The 11,358-nt window shown below is 32.6% G+C and overlaps 1 protein-coding gene across 2 annotated transcripts; it reads right to left on the minus strand.

Moving 5' to 3' along the window:
• Positions 1–670: 670 nt before the first annotated feature.
• Positions 671–11,046, minus strand: LOC134263036 (uncharacterized). Of its 2 annotated transcripts, XM_062745331.1 has the most exons (4): positions 10,995–11,046; positions 10,785–10,869; positions 2,718–2,750; positions 671–2,246 (listed from the first exon to the last, which is right to left on the minus strand). In XM_062745331.1, exon 4 carries the CDS (start codon positions 2,220–2,222, stop codon positions 1,158–1,160), a length of 1,065 nt encoding a protein of 354 aa, XP_062601315.1. In that variant the 5' UTR covers positions 2,223–2,246; positions 2,718–2,750; positions 10,785–10,869; positions 10,995–11,046; the 3' UTR covers positions 671–1,157. The 2 variants fall into 2 exon arrangements, with proteins under 2 accessions (XP_062601315.1, XP_062601316.1); XM_062745332.1 differs by lacking the exon at positions 10,995–11,046 and having other exon boundaries at positions 10,785–10,882.
• Between the last annotated feature and the right edge of the window lie 312 nt (positions 11,047–11,358).

Raw genomic sequence — 11,358 nt, forward strand, 5'->3', positions numbered from 1 at the left:
TGAAAATGTCAAAAGAGCTATGAAAGACATCAATATTGCTCCAATGGCATAAAAAAAGACAGAACTTGGACAGAACTTTTAACAACACAAAATAATAATGCTTCTTTTTATTATTACTGGAACGAATCAACCATCTGAGTGCCACAAGGCTAACAGTGTAGCTATCCTCCCTCTGTCCAAAGGGTGTGATGTGAACAAAACTAATTTATACTAAATGAGAATATTTTTTATAAATTAGTTAATTTCACAGTTTGTAGCCTTGTTCTACATGAAAACATTCTTTAAAATACTGTTTGACCCACTTATTTTGCTGAAAATTAAACAAATAGGATTCTAAATTACCAGAAAGTGCATGAAAAATAAATTGGGAAATTTAAATCATTTTTGTGTCTGTATAAGAAGTCTAAAACAAGAGAATTGATCACAAAATCAAGTTCTCATTTAGTAACACATAGCTTATTTAAACTCAAGCATATTTTTTAAAATATATACCGTATAAGTGGAACTTTTAACGAGACGCAAATTTAGCGATTTCTACCTAAAATCTGGTGTTTTATTTTTAGTGAGAAGTAATTTTAGCGATTTTAAAATGCTAACTAAAGAAGCTATTACAAATAATACAATTTAATATATATATACAAAATTAAATAAAAAACATACGGTATACTAATAAAACATGTCACAGCACAGCTGGCCACCTACCAAAAAGAACTTTTCTCCCAATTAAATAAAAATATAAAAGTCATGAAAAGACAAAGGAAAGTGTTAATAATTATATTATACAACCTTAATGTATAAATTAAAAAAATAACACTAAAGACAAAATCAGCAAATTATGTAAATCTCTCTCATGAAAGCATAAATATACACATATAAATCTTTATTCATGTCTCATTTTGAAAGACTTGTCAAAAAAAAAACATTTGACAGTGTAACTATATGATCAACAACCTTTGTTTTAAACAAATAAATTGGCCAATATTTATGGAGAAATGAAACAAAAAACATTGTATTGTAACATAAAATTCAGATACTAAATTTGACGAATATACAATTTTCCTTTTTGGATGGCAAAATGGTTAATATCACTTATGACTACAAACAATTACCCTTGGTATTGGATCCTCTCAATTCCTCCATGTTGAACTGAATGACGATCAGTCGAACGTGCTATTGTGCCGCGTTTTACGACTGCAGTTATCGTTTTCCTCCCATCGACTACTGACCCTGTCTCTCTGTGTATTCTGTAGGGCTTCTGACTTAGCTATGTCTATCACAGCGTACGTGGGGGGCTGCTCTCTAACAGGAGCAGGTGGCGCCGGGGCCACAGGGGCAGAAACTGACCCCGTGTCCACCGTTATGTACAGACAACCTGATTGGTCCATTGTGGTCAGACTAGACTGATTACTATAATTAGTCATTCCATTGGTATCTCTACGGGTCAGAACAGGGGGTGGAGGTCTAGCGGGCTGCTTATCTGGCTGAACATTCACATAGTTTTGAACATTGTCATCTAAAAAGACGTCCTCTGTGTTCACAGGCGAACCCTCTTCCGGCTCCGGACTATTGTCATTATTACACAAACTGTCGTCACTGGATGTGAACACTAGATCTGTGTAATTGATACTGTTCAGCTGAGGTACAGGCTGGCTTGGTTGTGGAACGTCCATATGAAGAATATCAAATATACTCTGAGTGGCGTTAGCAGGGGGCATAGTATTGGCATACTGGCTCCTACTATCCACGGTTACCTGGTTTACGTAATTTTCCATGCTCATTTGGGGTAGGTGCGGATTTCCGTTTGAATGGTTGCCATTCCTGTTCTGAAAGTCTGGGATTTCAATCATGGATGGGGGTCGACTATTGTTATGAGTATTTTCCACGTGATGCACATTCTGCTCACTTTGTCCTGCCCTACGAATGGATTCCTGTACAGTGTTAAACAGTACCTCAGCTCTCTGACACTTGAAAGCAAATATCCCTGGTCCTGTCGCACATCTTCGGCCACTTTCAAAGGAGAATAGTTCCTCTTCCCATCCGTACCGCCTCAGACATCGAAGCGGCCAGCGGATCTCCTTCTGCCGATGGTACAGAATCAGGTCCGAATCCGTCACTTCAATTTTCCCATGATTCAATTCTTCACCATGTTCATCAACATTGTACACCCGGAAAATTTTTCTGTGTCTGCCATTCCTTTCGGGTTTTGTGAAAATGCATCCCATTTTCTAGAAAAGTTCCTGCATTATCTGGTAAATAAATAATAAAATATTCAATATCATATGCCTCATATTTAAGGATTCTCTAGTGTAAAAAAAACAATAGATATACAATTGAACTTTGTTATCTCATTAAGGACTGTTATCTTGAATATCAAGGATATATGCAGATGTAATTTGGCAGTCTGAACTTGGGAAATTTCAAATCATTACAAATAGTTTCAGAAAGCTTATTTCACCTGTACCAGACTAATTGATAACAAAACAATTGTTACTGTCAATACAACAGGCTCAAAAATATTTTACTCCTCAGGAGTCTAAATCATTGTATTGACTGAAAAAAAAAGCAATAGTAGTACAAGTATTAATATTTTTAATAAGTTTCCATTGTTGACCAATTTTTTTTCAAACCCGATATTTGACCTTTAGCAATAACTTTTTTTTCACAATATTTATAACTATATATAACTGTAGCGTGTTTTACCACTCATTAGCACATACCTGATTGGTAGCTTATTTTTCCTCATAGCTCACCTAAAAAAACAAGAAATTAACAATATTAATTAACAATTAACAATATTAACAAGGCTTCATTAAAGGATAAACTCTATGCATTTAAGACTTTAACAACGTTTACCCAGAAGTGTACCAAGTTCATTCAAATTTAAGCATTGCACGCTTGCGCATGTGAATGCATGTGCGTAATGACTATATCATCTTGTCTACACAATCTATATATTTTGATATACTAAATATTAAAGTATTTAATCCAAAAGTATTAAAAAATACGCTCATTTGAGTGTATTTGTTATTTTACTCTTTGCACGTGCACGAACGTGCATACATGAGCATGGTGACTATACCATCTTGTAGAAGTCCATTACATCAATGGCTAAATCTTACCCCGTTTGGTTGTAAACCAAGGGAGTTGTAGCTGCTTAAATTTAAGCCAATCAGATTGCAGCGCATGTACACGTGCATGCATGTGCATGGTATAGAAGTCCTTTATGATCCAAATCCCACCCCGTTTGGTTGTAAACCACGTGAGTTATAGCTATTTAAAGTTTCAGCCAATCAGATTGCAGCGCACGTGCATGCACGTGTTTTTATGATAATTGCTATATATTTTGTTGTAGGATATCCTAATGCATGGCTATGTTCAAAATTTCAAAGGATTTTGTCAAAAAACAAGAAAGATATTGAGACTTTGAATCAGAGCGAAGCGCACGTGCATGCACGTGAGATCTTGCTATTTTGACCATGTCATCTTGTCTATATTACTAATGTATCCTTACATTATGAGTTTCAAAAAATTTCATCAAAAAATAGAAAAGTTACGGCAATATCCATTATATTGGTCATTTCACGTGTTGCACGTGCGCGCTCTGCAAGCACGTGCGCGCAAAATGACCTTGATTCCGCAAATCTACATAACATGTCTATGACCCTAAAAAGGTTTTACCTACATATGTTTTCCAGGAAGAAGAAGAAGAAAAATAATAATAATAATACTAATAAGAAACAGAGTAAAAACAATATGTTCCCCACCTTCGTTTGGGGAACATAATTAACAATTAACAATATTAACAATATTAAAATACTCATTACACATGTTACATATACTTTTCCTTTTAATAAACATGTAAAAATAATTATAAAAAAATTAACACAAGAAAATCCAATGGCTCCAATCATATGGCCCATTATAACCTTTAGCTAGAAAAGTGAATACATGAGGAAAAACACCAATAGGCTACTTATACCTCACGTGTCTATTGGATGGATAGAATACCTTCAACTTATCATAATTTATATTAATCTACAGTTTTTTCCTGATCTTGTGATATTGTTCAAGATCAAGTTATGTTTTCCATAAAGACAGAGATTCCCCAGGTCAACAATATTAAATATTTTATGTCAATTTAATATTAACACAAGCTGCAATCATATGGCACATGTATTAAGTAAGTGACAAGTTTACAAGGTCTCCCATGTATTACCTCTGAAGAAGCATATTTGATCGTATGTACATTAATAGCTGATTGATAAAAACTTATTAACATAAAAAAAAGAATTTTTATTATTTAAATCAATTCCAAATTCCATTACTTCCTATTTCCAGCAGTAATAAGCCTTTAACAAGCTAAATATCACTGATGGAAGATTAACACATGCTGTTCATGCAGCACTAAAGATAGATCTATTCTAATGATACTTATTTCCTACTTCTACTTTCAAAATTCTTAAACATTTTTTTATGCTGATTGTCCCTTTCTTCATTTGCTTCCAATGAACAACTTAATAACTTCCTTAGAATTATACTTTTAAAAAAAAGGTAGTATTAACTACATGTATATATGAAGTTATATCATATATTTTAGGCTACATATGCACTCAAAATTTACACTCAATTAAATTCAAATTAACAGCTTTATTACAACATAAGCCAGAAAATTCTCTACAAGGAATACTTTTTTTCCTTTTCTTTTTATATCAATTAAAAAATCTTATTTCACAATTGGTGAAGACTTCATATATCATAGAGTTCTTCCTAGAATTAACTCAGATTCAAGTTGTACAGAAGTCATAAATTAGATTGTAATCAGGAAAGAAAAATAAAATTTTATAGTTCCTAACATTTCAACACAGTAATGGACATATCTGCAAATATAAGCCAAAATAATACTTCAGTATGTCAGAAACTGACTAGAGATCTTTCTTAAGATAAATTTCAATTAATTGATTAATGATAATATGTTTGTTTTTAACTTTGCAATTGTGTTAATGCTTTGTGAAATTGTTACAACATCCCAAACAAGCAGCTCAAACAATTCTTTTTTTTGTTTAAACTTCATCACTACCGATGGTGTCAAATAATACATATAGATCAGTTGAAAATAAAAACTAATACATAGACTGAAAGTACACACAGGTCATTCCCAGGTAACACTTATGCAATTATTTCTGTTCAAACTTAATTTCAAAATAGACAAAAAACCAGATCAGAGGAAACTTGTAGACTGAAAATACTTCATCAAACTTGCCTTTATTGAATTAGATGTCCTAGAAACCCATTAAATGTACGAGCCTACAACTTCCTGCTCTGCCAAAACAGCAACAAAGATGACAGAGAAAGAGAAACTTGTCTTAGTCCCATTTAAGAACTCTTAATCTGGACTGTACCACAAGAAGACGAAGGCCTCCACAGAAGTATTATTTATCTGCCACTGAAGTAACACAACCAATGCAGAAATCCAATAATCACACAAGGCAATGTCAAAGCGAAGCATCCTGGAAATATATCGTGTCTGCTGCATAATACAATTGTAGACACAAATGAAAATCATCTTCAATTTGTCTGGCGCAGCCTGACTTTTTAACAAGACAGTTAGATAATGTCAAGTGCTCTGTTGAGGGAATGTCAAATTTGCTACAGTTCAACTGTAGACCACCTCTCTGGCTGACTTCTACTATTTTTAAATATAAAAATATATGAAGTTCATACTTTTATGGTATCCTAAAGATAAAATATCTGTACTTCTGTGTGTTCAGATGTTTTGTCACCCTTGTTAATGAAAGTAAAAAATTAAGAAAATTTAAAAATTAATGCATTTTGAAAGAAATTCAGCTCTAACTATGACCTTGAGGAATGAGGAATTTAATTTATCAACATCACAATATTTTCGAAGCAATTTAATAATATCTGTTTTTATTTTCAGGAAAAACAGGAAATAGGGGGTGTTCAAAGATTTTTTCTTATTTTACTATCATGTTTCCTAATCCGATTCATAAAACAATTTCAAGAAATTTTGTGTTGCTATTTATTTTTTAATGAAATGAGGAGGAGGGTACAAGCAATTTGTTATTTATGTGTACAGTTTACATAATTCTACAAACATGGATCTTATTTTGCCTTCTTCATGAAAAAAGGGGAATTGGGGGTGTTCTAGGTAACCCAGCTAAGACTCAAAGTAAACATGCAAAAACACTGTTCAGAACATGTACACTGCATCTGTCATTTTTCAACCGTCACTGTGGTTCTAGAGAGGAAGACTAAAATTCACATTTAAAGAGAATTTGAGATATGGATAAAAAAAATCTTGCTCAGATGAGCTAAAAATTCCAAGTAATTAAAGAAAATGGCAAAGTAACCCACTTCAGGATGTGGAACTTTCATATTTAGTACAGCAGAACCAGATGACTTATAACATTTATATACTACACCTGCTTACTAAATATCAAATTATCCCTCATTATTTTCTAACCTGGTAAACATGGAGATTTTGTACAAATACTGTAGATCACTAAATTATTGCGACACCTTATTTTCGCGAGATATATAGTCATTGACTCTTTATAAGCGAGACATAATTTTCACTAATTTTTAAAATTTCTCTGTATAATCTGAATAATACTATACGCGAGGATGAAATTTTCACATGCTCGCTGTCTCGCGCAATTACGCAAAAATAAAGTTCTCGCGAATAAAAAGTGATTTACAGTATAAGGTAAAAAATCATTACAAAACATCAGTGTGTTTCCAACTAAATTTAAAAACAATGACACATTTTTGTATAAAAAAGAACAAGGTAGTGAAAGTCTTCTAAGAAATAAATAAAATCAATGCCTTGTAAATCCCGGCCACTACTATCACAAACTCTGATAGGATGAGGCTTTGTCTGTAGAAAATGACAACAAATTTCATCTTTATTTGTAGGATCACATTTCAGACTACTGAAAATATGACTTGTCTGCAGATCGAGTCATCTCTGTTTTTCTGTGAAATGAAATTTAAATGTAAGCTAAATCGTCATGTTAAATATCAAGGCCATCAAACCATGTAAACCGTAGTTTCAAAATGTAAGAGCCTATATATTCCGTATTTTACCATTTATCAAGAAAACAGAGCTCAGACCATTGCCCTCAAAGTAATGTTACTCGGATTTAGCTTTCATTGCCAATATCAAACAAATATTTTCATTAATAATTGAAAATTAAAAGTTTCTATAATACTGATACACAAGAGTTCATTCACCCACCTGTTTTAACAGAAAATTAACAAACCTAGCATTAATACTATCCAAACACTGTGTAAAATTTTACCGTTAAAAAAAATTAAGTTATGCAAAATTCCTATCATTAGCACCATGAGAATATTTTTTTTCTTAATATCAGATGACTTGTGGTAAATCAGAGTCCCATTATACTCACTTAAAGCAATATTAAGAGGACAAGATAAATGACTCTTGGGTTTCATGTCATAAGCAGACGACAGCTAGTGAAAATAGTCCCAGACAACAAATTCCAGAAATAACTTGGATAATAATACTCCCTTTACAAATATAAATGATAAAAAAAGTCCCAGACAAGAGATTCAGAAAGTCTTTCAACAGACACCATTCTGCTAAAGAAACAATTAGCTCCTATTAAAAGATATTACATGTATCCTTCTATAACCAGTATTAAATTCTTGTAGATACTTACAGGGTTACATATTTGTGAGGGGGGATATCATGATGTATCATATTTCATGATATATCATGATACTTCAGAGAAATTTTAAAAGGCTAGGTTATGGAACTTTTTGAAAACAAATTTGACTTTTTATTTTGGAATGTTTTTGTCAAGTTTGCTTGAGGTTTGCCTTTCTGAGGAGAAGTAGTTGAGAGTGCAAATAGTTCCGGTACATTCTGGCGAACAAGAAAGGTAAACAGTGAGGGACTTAAATAAATACCCTGACTTGTAATTCATATTCACCATAACATGATATTAAGTCAATCAACATGAGAATACCTTGAGATCATCAAAGTGTATTTAGCGTACCCTGAAGCTCTTTTTCTGTTAGTATTCTTCAAAAACAGAATTTAATTATGTCCAACAAAGAGTTGATCAAAAATTAATCTAAAAATTAATCACAAAAACATACAGAGAACAATACATTGTAAATGTACTCTTTTTTATATGCTACATGAGAAATGCCAGGGTCTTAATCCTGAAAGTCCAATAACCTTGGCTTCTTTTAGCATTGGTGAGATAGATTTCTAGATAATCCTATGACCCTGGCTGCCAGTAGCATTGGTGAGATATATTTCTAGGAAGTATAGCATTCTACTTCCGGATTGGTTTGACTGTCACATTCAGGTATGATGATGATTAAGTGATGGTTCGCTATCATTCCATTGTACCATTAACACACTATGTCATCCCATCATCAGTGTTACATTATTACACTGTCACATCATCATCGCCCTTGGACTTCGTCATCATCGCACCATCCAATAATGTGCCATCAACCCTTTAGTCCATGCTTGATATGATAGTGAATTAATTGGCCTCTTTTAAATCCATAGAACATGTAGAATGTGACTGAAGATGAAGAATTTTAAGTTCAAATAATTATTAATAAAGTAAGTTTATTGGGGGGGAAGGGGGATTGTCTACCAATTTTTATGTAATTGTTCAGGATAGGACATCATGACTGGGGTACACTTTTGGATACACTATTTTTTTCAATAAGCTCAAAATCACTAGTACCGGTAACCATGCTTTTAGAGTTAAAAGTATTCGAATGAACATTTGTATTATATGTATGTAACTATCATTCAAAAAGCAAATATTGACATCAGAGTGGGTCATCTGGTAAGAGACCCAATAGTATAAACATCCACTAAGAATATGATACTAACCAAGGACACAATGTGTTGATAAAGACTTGTAAACAATCAATACTCTCACAGGTAAACAGAAAATAACCAATTTCACTCAGTACATGTGCATTCTGGTCTGTTTGCAACAGGGTTTCACTTCTGTTAGATGGTCCAAATTTTAAAGACATTGCAAGTTGAATAATTATTTTATGTCATCTATAACAGGTTTCATATAAAACTTTTTTATGCATAAGTTATAACTTATAAGATTGTGTTTTTGACTAACACATCTTTTTAATGTCTCTAAGCAATAATTCATTAAATATTTTTAATTCAATGAACACTGTGTGCCCTTACCATCATAAAAGTGGATCCCTCCTCCCAATCTGGAAGAGCTTTCAGTGACCACGTCTGTATTATTAATTATTCTCATTATCTCTGAGTGAAGATATTTTAATGAAAGATTTCTTACAATCTGTCAAATCAAGGGAGTGTAGAACTAGAACTTGTACATGGTCACTTCAAAATCAATTCTTGGTCAATATAAGGAGTTATTGTTCTTTTGTAACACTAAGAAAAATATAGTCAGATTGAGTTATCTATCTTCTGTTACAAACAAAAACGACAAATGTAAGTCTGAAGTTAACAAAGTGGAAAAAAGAAATAGAAGTTCCAAATCTTAAGAGAGTTATCATGGTTATAGTTATTACTTTTTCTCCGACTTGAATAGCTGAATATTTTTGTCAATATAGAGAGAAACTTGGTGAAAGTCTGACAATTAAAACATTAATCACTGTCAAAAACAAGCACAAATTATGGAATCTTTTTCAACTTCTACAACAAGTCTTAAAAAATGTCTTCATTAGGCCAAGATGAATAAATACTGTGTTTCCTATTCCAGCCTGAGAAAAAATAGGGTAGGTAGGTAGGGAAAACATTTTATTTAAGTTAAACATTTTATTGGCAAGCATGCTGCCCTTTTCCAGCTTTCAAAATTTTTGGATTAATGTGCATATGATATGCATTTTTTACAGGGAAGTAATTCAGATTAGGATTTCTAATAGTAAAACTGGAATAGTTGATATTGGCAGAAAAATTGTTCAGGGTCGGCTCCTATATTCTAGGGTCAGTCGAGGAACCGGAAACACACAATTTATTTATCTAGGCCTTATATTCACCATGAAACACAACAAAACAATATTTCGCAGCATAACATGACATAATAGGCACTGTATGGAAGTCTACGAAACATATAAAGTGATAGAGAAATTATTTCACAGCCCAAAGTCAAACGAATTATCTATGTCATTTCAGGAGTTAACTTGTAACATATAGCAATTTGATGATCGAGTTACAGTTTTCATTAATTAAAGATTTAGTTTGTTTAGTTTAATAGAAACAAAAAAGGAATGATTTTACAGGTAATCAACTACACATACACAACATGCGAAATGAAACCGTCTCAACTTTCTCCTTCTTACATCTTAAGGTCTTTAGACTTTTACTTCATCCAAATGAATATATTTTAAAATAATTTCTCAGAAAATAAAACTTTCGTTGCTGAAAATCTTTAAACTAATCCCCAGGGCCTACGGGTTTTCACTTTAAATATTCATCGTGTGGGGCGGGTGTGGGTGGTTGGATATTTAGGCTGGGCGATGAAGCACGGTTCTGAGAAGCTGACATTTAGCTTCTACGTTGGTAAATATTCGACGGAATATCAGTCAATTAGTTGTTGCCCACAAACTATGTGAAATTCCGCCGGGTCCCATCTCAGAATGAACAAAGACAGCAAAGGGCAATTTAATTGTAGTTTGTTTATTGATCTGCAATTTTATGTCATTTCTGCTTTTATTACGACCCATTTTGTTGGAATACTTTTAAACTGCCTTTTAATCGATTGTCAGAAAAGATTTCTTACCTTTTACAGCACTTCGAACGAAAGTCGAAATCCTTAATTCATTCGCACTTTGAACACCGCTGTCACTAATTGAAGGAAAAGATATCTGTATACAAATTATGTGAAAAATGAAATATTATCTGAAATATTTAAATTTAAATATTGAATTATGAAAAGTTTGATTAACAAAGAATCAGGAATTAAAAATCATGAAAATTTTAAATCAAATACCAATTTCAAATAGCGAATATAAAAAAAATATTGATTTGTTGATTTCTTTCCCCTTTTCTGCTTCCCGAACCCGATCTATTCATCATACACATGCACCGTTTGGCACATAGCCACATTTTTTTCGACGATATTATTTTTCGTTTTCCTGCAGTATTTGGTCATAAGCATGATAAATGAGTCATAATATCTTTCTTATACTACAGATTTTTCATGGAAATTAATGTTAGGCAATATTGTATCATGTTTACTGAATGTTTTTTTTCTTCTTTTTTTTCTTGAGTCATCGTATCTTTCTTATACTATGTACAGATTTTTCATGGAAAATTAATGTTAGGGCAATATTGTTTCATGTTTACTGGTTGAT

The sequence above is a fragment of the Saccostrea cucullata genome, unplaced genomic scaffold (genome assembly GCF_032062105.1).
Source record: "Saccostrea cucullata isolate Sc308-1 unplaced genomic scaffold, CSIRO_AGI_Scuc_v1 ctg367, whole genome shotgun sequence".
In the NCBI taxonomy this organism is placed as follows: domain Eukaryota; kingdom Metazoa; phylum Mollusca; class Bivalvia; order Ostreida; family Ostreidae; genus Saccostrea; species Saccostrea cuccullata.

Coding starts and splice junctions, on each gene's coding strand:
- LOC134263036 (XM_062745331.1), bottom strand. CDS start 2,222: ATGGGATGCATTTTCACAAAACCCGAAAGGAATGGCAGACACAGAAAA.